The sequence below is a fragment of the Bos grunniens genome, chromosome 19 (genome assembly GCF_055505025.1).
Source record: "Bos grunniens cultivar Pamir isolate PY7600 chromosome 19, Bosgru_T2T1.0, whole genome shotgun sequence".
In the NCBI taxonomy this organism is placed as follows: Eukaryota; Metazoa; Chordata; class Mammalia; order Artiodactyla; family Bovidae; genus Bos; species Bos grunniens.
In genome coordinates, this window is record NC_141183.1 from 20,237,065 (window position 1) to 20,254,982 (window position 17,918).

At 42.6% G+C, this 17,918-nt stretch overlaps 1 protein-coding gene across 8 annotated transcripts in view; it reads right to left on the reverse strand.

Annotated features, from left to right (window-relative positions):
* The window catches only part of NBR1 (NBR1 autophagy cargo receptor), a 29,035-nt gene that overhangs the window by 5,471 nt on the left and 5,646 nt on the right, over nt 1-17,918 (reverse strand). For 2 of the 8 annotated variants that reach the window (XM_086357525.1, XM_086357524.1), the window contains exons 4-20: nt 17,771-17,789; nt 16,992-17,014; nt 10,209-10,403; nt 9,821-9,898; nt 9,115-9,329; nt 8,466-8,633; nt 7,829-8,038; nt 6,882-7,041; nt 6,498-6,788; nt 5,321-5,467; nt 4,764-4,839; nt 4,130-4,240; nt 3,711-3,875; nt 3,417-3,494; nt 1,854-2,271; nt 1,315-1,409; nt 626-683 (exon numbers count right to left, since the gene is read on the reverse strand). In XM_086357525.1, the coding sequence (XP_086213651.1) occupies nt 626-683; nt 1,315-1,409; nt 1,854-2,271; nt 3,417-3,494; nt 3,711-3,875; nt 4,130-4,240; nt 4,764-4,839; nt 5,321-5,467; nt 6,498-6,788; nt 6,882-7,041; nt 7,829-8,038; nt 8,466-8,633; nt 9,115-9,329; nt 9,821-9,898; nt 10,209-10,403; nt 16,992-17,014; nt 17,771-17,789 (2,507 nt within the window). The remainder of the gene's footprint in view (nt 1-625; nt 684-1,314; nt 1,410-1,853; nt 2,272-3,416; nt 3,495-3,710; nt 3,876-4,129; nt 4,241-4,763; nt 4,840-5,320; nt 5,468-6,497; nt 6,789-6,881; nt 7,042-7,828; nt 8,039-8,465; nt 8,634-9,114; nt 9,330-9,820; nt 9,899-10,208; nt 10,404-16,991; nt 17,015-17,770; nt 17,790-17,918) is intronic. The other 6 variants (XM_086357526.1, XM_086357530.1, XM_086357528.1 and 3 more) reach the window with 6 other exon arrangements.

Below are 17,918 nucleotides of genomic sequence, written 5' to 3' on the forward strand. Positions count from 1 at the left end.
GAGATTTCCTGGAGGAAAGAAAATCAAATGTAAAATGAGTGTCTGACTGTTTTCCTATCAGTTTTATAGTTACAAATCTAGGTCTGACGTAGGGCTCAGTTCTTACTGTTACAAGATATGGGCACTGCAGAAAACATGTCACTCTGGTTAGCATGCCAGCTTTCAGCCCCAGTAGAAAATTAATGTGGTCAAGGGCGCAGTGACGTACTGGCAGTGTGTCTGCTCAGTTACCATCTCAGAGGAAACATCTCCCAAAGGAAATGTGATTTTCTGAACACTGTATACGGGGAGGGGCCCAACTTGACACCGCCTTGAGACGACTAGGAGCAGAGAGGCAGGTTTGTCTAAGAACAAGTTACGAGACGCACAATGGGCTGGACCTTCCTGCCCTCCTCTGTTACTAAGCAGGAATTGAACCTTAGGGCGCTTCTTCCATCTGGACTGGCAACACTCTTAAACATCAACGTTAGCCCTCTGTTCAGGGTTGCTCACGAGCTTCCAGAGAAATAAGAACAAGAAGGGATGATGGCTTTCCTCCGTCACTCTGAGGAGGAGGCACGTGCTCTGAGAGGCTAGGACATCCACCTGCTTCGAAGAAGAGGCTACACAGGCAAGGTCCAGTTACCTTGAGTGGTCATAGCTCTTCGGTCTGCTGTTTACAAGTCCTGAGGAGCCTCTGAGCTCTAAAAGCAAGAGAGCTGTTGGTTAGATGCAGCATCTAGAAATGCCTTGGATTTCCTAACTCCCAGCAGGGCTATTTCTGAGGCAGGTAACAATCTGATCACAACATTTCAAGCCTTTAATTTTTTGGCCGCACCACATGCCATGTGGGCTCTTAGTTCCTTGATCAGAGATTCAACCTGTGCCCCCTGCATTGGATGCAGAGTCTTAAATCACTGGGCCGCCCAAAGTCCAGGTTTTGTTTTTTGAGGAAGAGAGGGACGCCACTTTGAGGGTCTACTCACAACTCCAAGGTGCTATTCTATTTTGTAGATGAGGAAACAGACCTTCAGGTATTATCAACCTGCTGAACCACTGCAAGGTTACACAGTGAGGAAAGGCAGAGCTGGGGCTGAACCTAGACTGGGCTGGTTCCAAAACCTGTGTTCTTTCCACTACAGCACAATGCCAGCTGCTATGGGGTCTCATCTAATAAATATTAAGCTAGAAGATAGAACAAAAAGAGTAGGAGGGAGGAGCACAGAAAAAGTCAAAGGGCAAGTTTCGCAAAACTGCCAAGAACCACAGAGTGCCTACTTATACCTGGTTTCCATGAAAAAAGAGCACAGAGAGAAAGCTCAGGCAGGTCATTACCTTCTCTGATCTGACCAGGGACTGAAGAAACTTCTGGTGCGGTAACTGGTAAATCCACTCCTGGGGAACCATGATGCTGTGCACTGGGAGGACTCCTTTCAGAAAGACATAATATTGAAAGTAAGTTGAGAAGGCACCTCTGGTAACAGTGGAGAAACAGCAAACAGCGCACAGCAGAGCTAGCTTCTCTACAGAGGTTTCACACTGCTGATCCAGAGCACATGTCTGCATCTAGGGATCAGGTGGGAAGAGCTCACTCTTCTGTTTTCCTCTTCAGTCACAGTCAAGCTAGAAAGACTGGCTGCAGTCTGGTCACTCCCCTGCTAATTACTCAGCTAATTAAGGTTAACTAAAGCAAGTATTTCTTTAAATCCAGGATCCACAAATACTGGGAAGTACAACTTTTATTCATCAGACTTTACTATGGGAAATCGCCATTGCCCCCGCTGACAGAGAAACAGGTTTTGAGATCAGGTTGAGTCCTCTCTCTTTATTCCACCTCTGAAGGACAGCCCAGCAGAGTGGGGTACAGATGGTACCTGGGCAGCTGTGGTGGAAGCCCCACCACCTCTGGGGTTAGGGGCACTGTGTCCAGAGTCTGTGAGGTCATAAGGATGTCATTGATGTTGTGCCCCTGTGGCTGGTTGTCCCCTCCAGGGGGTCTCTCCCCAGCCTCAACTGGTTCCTGCCCAGCCTCAATCCCAGGCTCTCCTTCAGCCCCTCGCTCCAGGCCTGGCTGTGAGAGCGCAGAGCTGTACATGGAGTCCCCCAGGGGGCGGCTGGTGTCAAAGCACTCAGGCAGGATGATGATATAGTCCTCTGAAGAAGCAGAGGACTGACTCCGAACTTCATCTTTGAGCTCATCCTCTTCCTCCACAACAGCCTCTTCTTCAGCAATTTGGACAATCTCCTCCCTCTCGTCTGCAAGTGGTCCCTCTTCAGGTGAGGCAAATTTCACTAAAGGGTGAAAGCATCCAATTTTAAGGTACAAGCTAAGAACAGTCCCTCATGCTTACCCTGCCCCATACCAAGCCTTGTGGGTCATGAGCTATAATTATGAAAGCCAGAGGAGAGGGACAAGCCAGAGGGCCATATTCAAAGTCTGAAGCTGTGAAGAACCAAAGTTCATAAAAACAAGGTCAGCAGAAACAATAAAGCTTCTGAGAACACTATGAACCTTAAAACAAGGAGGCCCTCTTCCTTTTCCCCTTCAGGTGACAGCTAACATAACTGTCAGAGCGACCCCAAGGACTATACAATTCATGGCATTCTCCAGGCCAGAATACTGGAGTGGGTAGCCTTTCCCTTATTCCAGGGGATCTTCCCAACCCAGGGATTGAACCCAGGTCTCCCACATTGCAGGTGGATTCTTTACCAGCTGAGCCACAAGGGAAGACCAAGTATATTGGAGTTGGTAGTCTATCCCTTCTCCAGTGGATCTTCCCGACCCAGGATCTAACCGGGGGTCCCCTGCATTGCAGGCGGATTCTTTACCAACTGAGCTATCAGAGAAGCCCCTATCATATTGGCATGGTTTCAAATCGAAATTGCTAAACTAGCTAACAGGGCTATGAGAAGAGAAAACATCTGGTGCTAAGTACTGCAGGGACTATGTACTTTTGACTCCTTTCCTCCTCCTCTTTGCAAAGTAATGAGTAGTCATGACAGAAAACTGGCAAAACATGGATGAGTTAAGAAAAAAAATAACAACAAACTACCAATAATCTTATTGAGACAACTACTGTGAACATTTTGGTGTAAGTCCTTCTAGACTTTGTTTAGACTTTTTTTGTTATCCATTTGTACTCAAATGTGTGTGTGGAAATACATATAGATTTTTTAAATACATAGTTTTAAAATTTGAGTGTTTGGATAGTATCTGAAATACATGAAATTGCTTCTGCCTATCTGACCTCTAGAAATTCTGCCACAAAGAAATTTATTACAGCAGAATTTAACCCTGAGAAACTTAAGCTTGGTGCTCCTGCTTCTGCCCACTATTTCCTGACTGTTGCCCTTGGAGAAATGAGACAACTCAGCTACTGGGGATGGGAGTGGGAGCGTAGGGGAGGGTTCTCTGCTGAGGGGCTCCATCCACTTACACGAAGACTCCTTACTGCAGAACCCAGGCAGCACAGTTGGCTGCTGTTCCTCTGTGGCGTACAGCTGTAATTCAGCCCCTGGGAAAGTGCAGAAATGAATTATAGGAGCTGCCTTGCTCCTGATGCACATGTAGAGTCTAAAAAACCAACCATGATCCAACCTCTAACAAAGATCCCCTGTCTCCACTCTCATTAAAGAAGAGCATTTCTACCTGCTCAGGTCTGGCAATCACAAGTCAGGCATCACCCCGATGTGGGGGTGGGGTGAGGTCTGAGAATTTCAGGGACACTCACTCTGCGGGGACTTCTGTCTCCAAGGTGGTTTGTGATCCGGGGCGGCATCCAACGTAAGGGATCGGATGACAGTCTCACACACGAACTGGGTCCCACTCAAATCATCTTCTGGTTCCTCCATGGAAGAAACGTTCTCAGCCTTTTTCTTTACTGACACTGTGGAATCTGGAAAAGACAGAACTTTTGTCTGCACTTGGTGTTTAAAGTGTTGCAGAGCTTTCTCCAGTCACGTCCCCATGCTGATACGATGCCAAGGAATAACTGCTGTCTGTGCTATGTGAAGGTGAGACTTCAAAATATCAGATCCTATGGAAAACCCGTTCACACACCAAGGTAAGGTTAGTAGAAGGTATGGATAACAACAGGGCGTGGTATGGAAGGGGAGGATGCAAATGCTTTATAAATATTTAACCCCTTACCAGGAAGTGCTTTAAATCCCGCCCCTTCACTTTCTTCCTGTATCTGCCCCAAGCCTGGCTTCTCTATTAAAGGACTGTCATGTGGCAGAGGAGACATGCAGGGAGTCATATCTGGAGAATGAAGATAGGAGAACCATCAACCAAGAAAAAGCATTGCATCATCAATACTCAGTGTCCAGTAGCAGCAGCTTCTAGGTTTCCTGCCACTTGCAGAACTAAAATAAACCCAGGTATGCTCCAAGGCCTGTTGTAAAGAATTTTTCCAGACCATCAAGTACACAAGTATCTCAGGTCAATCAACACAGGAAGGATCATAAACAGTTGTTTGGCTTTGGAAGACCATGACCAAGACACAGAACCATGAATGTAAAGTAACAAAGGGACACAAACACCTAGGAGAAATGGAGAAGAGGGTCCCTTTACGGTGGGGAAACTCTGTACAAACTTGTATTGTTGCCTCTGACAGACAACAGGGAAATGAAGGAAAATGGGCCCATGGGTGCAGTTTTAATATCACATTGTGGGAGAAATCCTTGCCTACTAATACCTCAGAATGACACAGTAACTACCAGAGTCAGGGGGGCAATACTATTGGGCCTGTTAATAAACAAGGTGGACCAAGTGACATTCTTACCCACAGGAGTGTTGTGGGGCACTCTCTCCAACTCTTGGACAATATTTATATCCAGTAGCTCAAAGGACAGCAGATCCTGAAAAAAAAAGGGGGGGAGGGCATGTTAGGCTACTTGCAACACATGCTAGAGCCATGCTTTGTGTTAAAGGCCACTGAGCTCCACATCATCCTAGATTCAACTCGTGTTCAAATTCATGCCTCATCTCAGTCAAGTGAGAACAAGAAGAGTTAATGGGAACCAAACATTCAAATAGCCACTGGGAGAGAAAGCAGATGCAGTGGGGGTGAAGGAGAACCAGTTAGCCAGAAAGAAGAGGCAGCGAAGGGGAAGTTGTGGGAACCACAAGATAAGTTCCCAATTCAAAGAGGAAACATTTAATTTAGAAACTTGTTTCCACTGGGATGATCTTGCCATTTGATGCATCTCACTAGATTAGAGTGGTCTATCTCTAACTTTCTGGGAACCATCGACGGCTCTACCCCCTTCCCTTCAACAAGTTAAGAACTTGTTCCCCAGGGCTTTCTGTCCCTTCCCCTCAAAATGCTCAATCTTCCACCTGGGCAGTCAGAAGATCCACAGATGGGATGTAGAGCTCCCTCTTGCTGGGAGCATTCTTTGCCTTCTGTGGGATGCGGGTTCCTGGCCCTTCTGTCTGCTCAGTTGTTTCACCAGGCAGAATTTCTTCTTTAGCCAGAAAAGCTTCCTATGGAGAGAAACCATTGGGACACATTTTTGGCCTTCAACAGAACTCAAAAAGCAAGTTGACGGCTGCCTCCCTAAAATCAAATGCACTGTACACAGTAAAACTTTTTGTTTTAATTTCACACTTTTCTGTGAAAAAGCTGCAAAAAGAGTACAGCTGCTGCTGCTGCTAAGTCACTTCAGTCGTGTCCGACTCTGTGCGACCCCATAGACGGCAGCCCACCAGGCTTCCCCGTCCCTGGGATTCTCCAGGCAAGAACACTGGAGTGGGTTGCCATTTCCTTCTCCAGTGCAGGAAAGTGAAAAGTCAAAGTGAAGTCGCTCAGTCGTGTCCGGCTCTAGCGACCCCATGGACTGCAGCCTACCAGGCTCCTCTGTCCATGGGACTGTCTAGGCAAAAGTACTGGAGTAGGGTGCCATTGCCTTCTCCGAAAGAGTACAGAGAGTTTACTAATTACCCCCTTTATCTAGCTTCCCCTAATGATAGTAACTTAGATTAACCATAATAACAATAGTCAAAACCAGAATATCATCACTGGGTAACTTAAATTTAAGCAGTAAATAGGGAAGTTGCCTTAAAACAACATGTGGTTCCCTGGTGGTCCACTGGTTAAGAATCCACCTGCCAACACAGGGGACACAGGTATGATCCCTGGTCTTGGAAGAACCCACATGCCGTGGAGCACTAAACTGGTGCCCAAAACTCCTGAAGCCCATGTTCCACAACAAAAGAACTCATTGCAGTGAGTGCACCGCAATAAAGAGTAGCCCCCACTCACTGCACTAGTGAAAGCCTGTGCAGCATCGATGAGCCAGTGCAGCAAAAAAAAAAAAATCAGAAAACTGTGCACCAAGTAACAACCAGGGTTAAGCACTGAGGGACACCTGCACGCAGATTCGAAGGACACACAAAGTCCCAGAAGACTAGGCCCAATATAAGCATACTGATGTGTTTGGGCGGAGGGAAGAAGCTGGCCTTTCCAGGTTTCTGAAGGATCCACCAGCTGTGAACAGGCCCTTCCAATGCTCACCTCTTGCTGGCAGGGGAGTTCATCACCTCTGCTTGAGCTGATCATGCTCTTTTCACTGTTATCTGGGCTCTCTGTGGAGGGGAAAGGATCCACTATGATGCTGCACCAGACCCGAGGCCCGAACTGCTGGCCTTTGTGAGAAAGACGCCAATGGGAAGTGTATGTCCCCTCCAAGGTTGGGGCAATGAACTCCACAGACACGACTCCCACATGGCCAGCCTTTAGGCAGGGAACCAAAACATCCTTCTTTTCGGTAGAAGCCAAAGTCAGGTTTCCCCACATGAACTTGAGCTGAAAAGAATAGTAACAGGAGAAAGAAAGTCTGTCAGTTAAACACTCTGCCATTTCAACCACTTCACATTCACACTTTGTGGGGAAAACTACCTTTGTGTCTGTGCTCCACTTGACATTTCCTGTATTTTTCATCCTCCAGTGTTTGATAAACTTGGTTCCTGGCTGGAGATGAGTCCCATCAGGCAAATTCTCATCCACAAACGCTGCACTGAGTGTTGGCATAACTGGGGCACAGGGTTGCAGAGGGAGCCTGAACAGAAAATTTAGATATTTAACTACTTGTGTTGGGTGTGATGTATTCTGAATACCCAATATGTGGTTCAATATGCAGACCATGACCCTGGAGGGCATACTAGTGCATCTGCTTTATAATGGGAATTCCCTTACGGTCCAGTGGTTAGAATTCGTTGCTTTCACTGCTGAGGGCCTCGGTTCAATCCCTGGTCTGGGAACTAAGAACCCGATAGCTTCATGTGGTGCAAAAAACCCTCCAACAACAACAAGAACAAACTATTAACATTTTTTAAGAAAACAAGCTGACCCAAGGAATTCCCTGGCAGTCTAGTGGTTAGGACTCCATGCTTCCACTGTAGGGAGTACGGGTCTGATCACTGGTCAGTGGACTAAGATCCTACCTCCCGTATGGCACAGCTGAAAGAACAAAACAAGGGGACCTAACTCCTAAGTTAAAAAGCTATGGTGAGGATAACTGAAAGGGTCCATAAATACCACAACTAGAGAGTTGGGCTCTTAAAACATTTGTTCCTTTTGCTTCAAATCCAGACTGTTTCCAGTAAAAAGAGATTACACCAGTTTCTGAACCTTACTGGTTTCTGTTTTTCTGAAGAAGCCAACAAAGGAAGTGTCAAAGATAACTAGCAAACCACCCTTTAAGAACACAAAGATCAGAAAATGGGAAGTTTTAAGGGTTTGAGTGTTAGGAGTTAGCAATAATAAATAAAACAGAAGTTGGCTTAAGTTCCAGTTTTAGATGGCTGGACCTAAAGCTCTGGCTCCTGCCCTGGCCCTGGGCTTACATCGGGGTGTTTGACTGCAGCAGGCTCTCGGGTCGACCCAAAGGAGATTTGGGGTTCTGCAGCCCATGAAGCGAATTCCATAGATGAATCTTCCTGTGGAGTTTAAGCTGCTTTTTAAGTTCCTTGACCTCTGCTTTACGCTGTTTCTTCTCAGCTCGCAACCTTTGCTTTTCTGCTTTAAGAAAGTTCTTATCAACTTGCTTCTGGAGCCTGTGAGATTAAAAAAAAAAAAAAGTCTTAAAATACAAATCTCACAAATAAACCTTGAAGCTATTCTGAGCCACCTGTGGTCTTCATCAGCGTCTGCTTCTAGTTTAGTTTCTTAATTTCTTTCTGCAGTTCTGGTTTCCATCTCATTAGCTCTGGATAATTATCCCTGTCACCGCACATCAACTGGAAAGGAGCTGGAACTAAGGAGATTCTTTGGTCTTTTTATGGCTGTGCCACATGGCTCGTGGGAGCTCAGTTCCTCAACCAGGGATCAAACCTGTGTTCCCTGCAATGGATGTGCAGAGTCCTAACCAATGGATGGACTGCAAGGGAAGTCCAGGAGACTGTTTAGTTTTGTGATCCCACCCTGTCACCAAAACCAAGAAGCCAACCAGAGAACAAACACCCCATATATATATGGTTTTACCTGGCCTGTTCCAGAGCAGCAGGAAGACGAGGAGTAGAGAACCTCGAGTGAGAAAACGGTTCAGAAGAACCCACAACAGGTCTCCGCAACTTCAGCAGGACATGATTGGAGTCATGGGCATACGGCCCTGATTCACAATCTTCGCAGATATTGTAGGATGGGCAGAGGCTGTGAGGAAAGGAATGGCACAGTGGGAAGGACCTGAGGTCAGAAGATAAGGACCCAGACTTCCATATATTTGCTCTATCACCACTGAGGTGGGAGCCTGAGCATGCCACCCACTCATGCCATGTCTCAATCCTCATGAATCAGTGAAGATGGTGACACTTCATCTATACCTACTTCAAAGGACAATCAATGGGAGGAAAGATATGAAAGCGTTTGGAATAGGGAGACAACCCTTGGGGATCCAATTTCGTTTTGGGGAACTTAATTCTGTCTGGCTCTCTCAATTCAAATGTATATATACCTGAACACAGCAATCTAATTATTCACTCTTCAAATAGTTATTTTCTCTTGTGGGTGAAGAGTAGCTTGTTTTCAATATAGAGCTGCTGTGTCTGATGCTCAGAGTAAGTACACCCTTTATCCCCCAGAACATTAGAACCTCCCGCTCTAAGGGGTGTTCATTCCCAAGCTATTGCTTTACCTGCACTGGTAGCGCACACCCACGATACTCCTTTGGCAGCTGCTACAAGCAATATGCCAGCTGAACTGGTTTTCTGGCAAAAACAGTGTTTCCTCTGAAACAGGCATTGAAACTTCTGAGGGACACGAACCTAAGGATGGATGCTGGAGGACAAGCTTCTCATGTAATTTCTGTTCAAGCTTTTCAACCGTTTCTTTAACCACTTGCTCTCTGAACTAGAATACAGAAAAAGCAGGGGGAAGGGAGGGGGCGGAATTCTCTCAGTTCCAAGACTGGAAAAAGGCACGAAAATATAAAATAAACCTGAAACCTCACCATCTCTGGTATAAGAACACAATAATCAGATAATAGATACAGAATGAATGGACAGAAACATAGCAAAAAAAAAGTCTAACCCTTCCACAGCTAAAGTGGCTTCAAAGCAAATATCAAGAAGCCCTTTGATGAATAAATTTTTAACACTTCCTTCTCAAGGACAGAAATTTGTCTCTTTCCCTTACATCCTTAAACTCACCCCTTTTCTAGTACATCACTGCAAAAGCCAGGAACTTTCTTGACTAGAACTGCTGTAGTTTGGAAATTATTAGCTACCATTCTTCATTCACCTGCACCAGAGGCAGCAGCCCTCTGGAACTATCTTTCTATCTCGTCAACAATCCATCTGTGCCAACACTGCTGCTAAACCCAAGCTGGAAAGAACACTCACTGTCTCTAGGTAGCTTGTGAACCAGTCAGGGGGCTTGTCTTGAGGCTGGTCTGGATTATGTGGAGCAGGTGGAAGCTGCTGCAAATAAACACAAATCCAAGATACTTTTTTTCTTCTGTTTAAAGTAATTGTCCTATAATGTATTATTTTGAGGTTTCTTTTGTCAAATAATATTAACGTATAGTTTTAAAAATGAGCATGAAAAAGTATAAGAAAAATGTCACCCTATTCATGGTCCTCTCCAGAAGTAACCACTGTTACCAGTTCAAAAAGTCAGAGAGACAGTCACAATTAACTCCCAAACCTCTGAAGAACAGCTCAAATCTTAGACCAGAGACAATGAAACACAGGTCAGAAAAATCATGGACATAGGTCGTTCCCTTCGTACCTGCATTGCAGGATCCTCTGGGGTCTTCATGTCTGACCCCAAGACTCTCACCAGTGAAGAATAATGTGCAAGTGGCTTCTTTCCTGCCCTAGCAACTAGTCGTTTTTCTGTTCCAGTGGGAGGTGGGGCTTCTTCGCCAACACGACACCCTTCATGGACTTGCATCTGCAGTTGGTTTCCCTGCTTAACTGCCATCTGAGAGCATAAGTTATGAAATAAAAACAATATTATGTGATTCTTTTCCTAAATAAAAATTCAAAGCCACAAAAACAGAAAAGGTATGGGAACATTTGCTGGAAAATATCACGATTTATGCTTCTCTGTATATCTGTAATTTTTTTAAATATTCTTTTATCTTAGAGGTAAACTGTCTGCTGATTTCCCAGACTACACCTATTCCTCAAAATGGTTTCTTTCTTTTTTGGTGGGGGGAGAGTGTTTTTTCAAACTTTTTAATTGTGAAAATTTTCAAACATACACAGAAGTAGAAGGAGTAGTGTGATAAACCCCCAAGGATTCATGCTTTTTTAAGTTAGGTCAAATGACAAATATGCTAACGCTCAGCCTGCTGTTTCTTTGCCAAGAATGTTAACTAGGAATGGTTTTGTTAAAAACGAAGTTTTTAGTGTAGCTCTTCATTAGTTGAGATGTTTTCATTAACTGGGTTTCATTAATTGTGTTGTTTAATTTTTAAAAATTTAAGTGTAACTGACATAACATTAGTTTCAGGTGGACAACATAACGATTTGACATTGGTATACACTGTGAAATGATCACCACCTTTGTCCAGTTACCATCTGTTAACTGGTTTATAATGTAGGACTCCATTTACGGATTCTAGTCTCAACTTTACAAGTCAATTTTAAGACTCAGAAAGGTTAAACTTACGTCCCATAGTTAAGTCTTTACCTTTCCACTAAGAATAGTATTTTGGGAAGCATGCTTAAGTGGTCACCTCTTTTTGAAGAGAATCTTCTCAAACACTCTATTTTTAAAAAACTCTACTTCAAGGAGCATTTGAGGTTTCAAGAAGGTACTCCAGCATCCAAGGAGAGATTAACGGTCAAGTCTGTGGGGTTCTAGCTCCTCCTACTTGTTACCCAGTGACAAGAACTGTTCTTTTATCTATTTTCACACATTAGACTTCTTAAGATTCCACTTAGAAACAGCACTCTGTGGCCAAAACATCTGAAAGCTCTTATCTTAGGTCAGGGAACAGCAAAATTTCTTTTTTTTCTTTAACTGAAGTATAGTGGATTTACAATGACTCAGGTCAGGTGTAGAGCAAAGTGATTGCAATACATATACACACACACTTTTTCAAGTTTCTTGTCCATAATAGGTTACTATAAGACATTGAATATAGTTCTCCGTGCTATACAGGAGGTTCTTGTTGTTCAACAAACTTTCTTAAAGGGCCATATAATAAATATTTTAGGCTTGTAGGCCATTCAATTTCTGCTACAACTACTCAACTCCGCCATTGTGGCACAAAGGTAGCCAGAGACAAAACACGATGAACGGGCATGACTGTGTTCTAATAAAACTTTAAATATGTGGCCAGGGTGAGGTCAGCAGCAAGGTGGCGAATAAGGAGTTTTGGGACATACGGCAAATGAGTTTTACCAGTCGGATTCAGAAATAAGAACCTGAAACAGAAAACGTGGTGACCCAACCACCAATCATCTATAGACCTCTGTGGGGAAAGTTCACAAGGAAAGCTCCTTTCCTAGCAAGGGAAAGCTTTACATTTTGAAGAAAACTAAAAAGTCAGCAACATAGTAAGAAATTGCTATGGCAGAAGATGAAGGCTTAAACCTCAAAGGAATCTCAATTTACAGATTTATATCCTGATCATTTGAAATATCTCTAATTAGCTAAAGAGGAAAGATTCAGGAAGCAACCTAGAAAAGTTACCAGTCCTTGTCAGAACTAGAAGTTGACCATCCTTTGTCAGAAGAATGAGTAGATCAACATTTGCTAGAACAATGTAGTACTGGTCAGGCTTTGTCTGAAGAACTCTGAGCTTTGCGCAGTCTCAGCCAGAAGAACAATGTAGCATAAGAGTAAACCCTCCTGCTATTTCAAAGAAAAATATTAATTAAAAGAAAACATCATACCAAAAAACACAGGAAGAGGGACTTCCCTGGTACAATGGATAAGAATCCACCTGCCAATGCACAGGGCACAGGTTCAATTCCTGGTCCGGGAAGATCCCACAATGCCATGGGGCAACTAAGCCTGTGTGCCACAACTACCATGCCCATGCCTAGAGCCTGTGCACTGCAACAAGAGAAGCCACTGCAATGAGAAGCCTGTGCAACCAAGAGTAGCCCCCTGGAAACAGAGACAGCCCCCATGCAGCAACAAAACCCCAGTGCAACCAAAAAATAATAATTTAAAAAATAATTTTAAAGCACAGGAAGAATGTGAACAAGATAACTGTGCTATTAAAGAACAAGAATTAGGAGGAAATAGGAGAGAAGAAGCTCTAAGGCTTTACTAAAAAGGCCAGTATCTTTATTTTTTTTTTGGCTGCACCATGCAGCTTATAGGTCTTAGTTCCCTAACAAGATAACCTGTGCCCTCCACGGTGAAAGCTCAGAGTCCTAACCACTGGACCACTTGGGAATTTCCACCAGTACTTTCTGGTGGAAAGGATTAAGATATCTGTTGGCTATTGAGTTCGGGTATGTACTATCCCTCCTAACCCTGAACTAAATTTGTCAACAGAAACTGGACTGCTAAGCTATACTGAAAACGTTCAAACACTGGTTTTATAAAAACAAATTACATCTAAATACATGATTCCTTTTCTTCCTTTCACTTTTTATTTTTGTCCAAGCTGCAGGGCATGTGGGATCTTAGTTCCCCATCCAGGGACTGAACGTGAGCCCCCTCTTTCAGAAGTGTGGTGGCTTAACCACTGGACCTTCAGAAAGTCCCTCCTTTCTTTTTTTAACTGAGGTATGGTTGATTTATAATACTATATACTTTCAGGTATATAACCTAGTAATTCATAATTTTTAAAGATCATATTCCATTTATAGTTATGATAAAATATGATATGGCTAAATTCTCCATTCCTTGTAGCTTATTTATTTTACATATAATAGCTTGCATCTCTAAATCCTCTAACCCTTTTTTGTCCTTCCCTACTGGTAACCATTAGTTTGTTTTCTGTATTAGTAAGTTTGTTTCTTTTTTGTTATATTCACATTTTACTTTTTAGATTCCACATATATGACAACATACAGTATTTGCCTTTCTCTTCCTGATCTATTTCACTAAGCTACATTCATATTATTGTAAATGGCAAAACTTCATTCTTTTTTATGGCTGACTAGTATTCCTGGACTTCCCTGGTGGCTCAGTGATATCCACCTGCCAATGCAGGAGATGTTTATTCGATCCCTGGGTCAGGAAGATCCCTTGGAGGAAATGGCAACCCACTCCAGTATTCTTGCCTGGGAAATCTAATGGACAGAGGAGCCTGAAAGGTTACAATCCATGGGGTTGCAAAAGAGTCAGACATGACTTAGTAACTAAACAACAACTTACTGTGGGTGTGTGTACACATCTTTATCCATTCGTCTGTTGATGGACATTTAGGTTGCTTCCATATCTAGACTAGTATAAATAATGCTGCTGTGAACATTGGGTGCATACATCTTTTCAAATTAGTATCTTCATTTCCTTTGTATATATACTCAGTAGTAAAATTGCTGGGTCATACAGTAGTTGTATTTTTAGTGTCTTGAGGAACATCCAAACTGTTTTTCATAGTGGCCACATCAAATTTACATACCCACCAACAGTGTACAAGTGTTCTCTTTTCTCCACAGACCTGCCATCATTTGTTATTTGTGACCCTCCTGATGATAGTCATTTTGACAGGCGTGAGGTGATCTATTTCTTATTTATTTACCTCTGAAGGAAGGCTAGCCTGGAGAACTGAAAGAACCTTTTAGTTGAGTGACAGGTATAATACTTTTATCATTTAAATTCAGATGAAATACAATGTTCACAAAAATTTTTGTTATATATATATATATATATACACACACACACACACACTTAGAAAAGGCAGAGGATGCTAAGTCACTTCAGTCGTGTCGGACTCTGTGTGACCCCATAGACAACAGCCCACCAGGCTTCCACGTCCCTGGGATTCTCCAGGCAAGAACACTGGAGTGGGTTGCCATTTCATTCTCCAATGCATGAAAGTGAAAAGAGAAAGTGAAGTCGCTCAGTCGTGTCCGACTCTTAGCGACCCCATGTACTGCAGCCCACCAGGCTCCTCCATCCATTGGATTTTCCAGGCAAGAGTACTGGAGTGGGGTGCCATTGCCTTATCCAAAGGCAGAGGAACCAGAGATCATATTGCCAACATGTTGGATCATCGAAAAAGCAAGAGAGTTCCAGAAAAACATCTACTCCTGCTTTACTGACTATACCAAACCTTTGACTGTGTGGATCACAACAAACTGTGGAAAATTCTTAAACGGGAATAGCAGACCACCTGACCTGCCTCCTGAGAAATCTTTATGGAGGTCAAGAAGCAACAGTTAGAACTCGATATGGAACAACAGAGAAATTGGGAAAGGAGTACATTTAGGTGATGTACACTGTCACTCTGCTTATTTAACTTATATGCAGAGTATATCATGTGAAGTGCTGGGCTGGATGAAGCATAAGCTAGAATCGCGATTGCTGGGAGAAATATCAATAATCTCAGATATGCAGATGACACCACCCTTATGGCAGAAAGTGAAGAAGAACTAAACAGCCTCTTAATGAAAGTGAAAGAGAGTGAAAAAGTTGGCTTAGAAGTCAACATTCAGAAAGCTAAGATCATGGAATCCAGTTCCATCACTTCATGGCAAACAGATGGGGAAACAATGCAAACAGTGAAAGACTTTATTTTTGGGGGCTCCAAAATCACTGCAGATGGTGACCACAGCCATGAAATTAAAAGATGCTTGGTCCTTGGAAGAAAAGCTATATTTTCTAGCTTTTCAAACCTAGACAGCATATTAAAAAGCAGAGACATTACTTTGCTGACAAAGGTCCATCTAGTCAATGGTTTTTCCAGTAGTCATGTATAGATTTGAGAGCTGGATCATAAAGAAAGCTGAGCACCGAAGAATTGATGCTTTTGAACTGTGGTATTGGAGAAGACTCTTGAAGAGTCCCTTGGACTGCAAGGAGATCCAATCAGTCCATCCAAAAGGAAATCAGTCCTGAATCTTCATTGGAAGGACTGATGCTGAAGCTGACACTCCAATACTTTGGCCACCTGATGCGAAGAACTGACTCACTGGAGAAGACCTCAACGCTGGGAAGATTGAAGGCAGGAGGAGAAGAGACGACAGAGGATGAAATAGTTGGATGACATCACGGACTCAATGGACATGAGTTTGAGTAAGCTCCGGGAGTTGGTGATGGACAGGGAAGCCTGGAGTGCTGCAGTCCACGGGGTCACAAAGCGTTGGACGTGACTGAGCGACTGAACTGATGCGCACATGCACGTGCGCACACACACAGACAGACACAACCAGCTCACCAGGTGTAGTTTGTCAACTCCTATTCTAGGCCAGAAACCAAGAAGCTTTTTCTAAAATACTTGGTAGAGTCTGTGAAAAAAATTGCTCAAGAAACAAGTATAATCAAACTGTGTCAAAATATAAATGTGGGATTTTAAGTATTATATAGTAATTATGTAAAAACTATGCATATAAAAGAAGTCTTGCTTCCTAGGGCAAGACAGGCTTATATAAACTCTAGACTCCTGATATCCAAGATTTCTGACTGAATGGGTAAAATAGTGAATGTGGGAAAGGTAGAGGAATTCTGAAGTTTTAAAAAGACTTTTTTAGTGAAACTACTGTAGCTTCTGAGAATTGGGAAACTGAAAAGCTGGAAGAGTTGAAGAACAGTAAAGGGGTGTTAGGGAACATCATGTGAGAACAGCTTAAAAGCAAAGAGCAAACAGGAAGACCGCATGAAAACTGGGGCAGAGAGAAATTATAAAGCATGAGAAATTCTTAACACAGATGGGTATTTCAACTATGAGAAACCAGGAGAGGACATGGATATCTAAAACCAAGAGACTGGCTGGGAAATAAAGATTTCTCAGTAAAAAAACAAGAAAAAATTGGCTAAATTTTTGAAACAAGTGGCACCCAGAACAGTAGTTTTGACCATGAACTGGGAAGGGTAAATCCAGCTCCTGATTTAAAAAAAAAATCTTGCCTTTCCTTTCTTCTCTCCCTAGACCAAAAGTGATATGGAAAATGACTTAATCTGGATTAGAAGTTCAAAAAGGATAGTCAATGAAACGTCAGCTTAGCACACCTTAAATAAGTGACCTTGAGGAATGCTCTCATTGATCACTGACAAACAAGAGGCTAGTTGTAACTGCGTGGTTATACCTTAAATTCTTCCACATTATAGTGTAATATTCCACAGGGAACAAAGTGAAGCAAGGAGATGAAAAGTATGAATCAGAAAGCATCAATCCGGAGTTTTTTGAATTCTGAAATGCCAGGATGGTGGCTTCGAGATCAGCAATATGAGATGCCATGATCAACAGAAAGAATCTTTACGTTAGGATGTACCTTTTGTTGCGTGGTATGCCAAACTCAACCCAGTCTCCCTAAAAATGGGTTTTGCTGTGTTTACAGTCACTAGTTTCTCTCCATGGCTAACGGAATTCAGGCTCAAGTTTTAGTCCATAAATATTTTTTGAATTATTTGAAAATAAGATGAAATAATCATTACCTTAAGTGCTTCTTCATATTCTCCTAGAAGGACAAAAATACATACTGTGATTTTTTTTTAACCAGCCCAAAAGATTCAATTAAGTATAGTAAATTCTTACTTTTAAAAATTCTTAGCTTACAAAAAAAAATTTTTTAGCTTACAATTGTTATACACAAACAGCTACTACCTTTTAGCTGACAAACTCCCTTCTCATGCTGTCATAAATAGAAGCTACTTGCAGATTAGTTCTCCCACTTAAATCCTTCTCTCTTTGCTACCGGAGCCTTCCAATTACAAAAACTCAATCTAGTTCCCTTACACTAGGTTTAACAAAGCTCAGGACTCAAGAAAGTTCAAGGATAATGTTAATACTATCATTTCAGCCAGTTAAAAATATAACATTGTTCCTATGGAAAATGCACCCATGTTCTGAACAACCATCTTATTTATACATGGACTTTAACACATACACCAAGTCAAGGAAAAAAGCAATACCAGGATAACAAGTTAAATGTGTTGAACTGGGAAGTGTATTTTCAAAAGATTAGCATCTTAAATATAAGAGAACCTCTCATTAAAGAGGTCCTTTGGGTCCAATCAAGGTACCAACCTACACACAAAAACTGCTAAAAAAATAAAAATTTGCCATGAATCTAATGCCCATAGGTAAATGAGTGCATTTATCCCAAATTCTACTCTATTACTGCAACAAGATTTGAGTGTAAATGGAAAGACTAATGCCCATGATCAGATTAAGATTTTTAAATAAAGCTCAATAGGTTTTCTTAGGGACTCACCTTGACTGTTGATGGATACCTGTAAGTAAAAAAAACAACAGTGAATTATAAGCCTCTCATCAACTGAGCAATTCAGCATATCCAGCCTCACAGGACATATGCAAAATCTAGGTTAGCCGTTCCACTTTTCCAGTACCTGAACTAACTG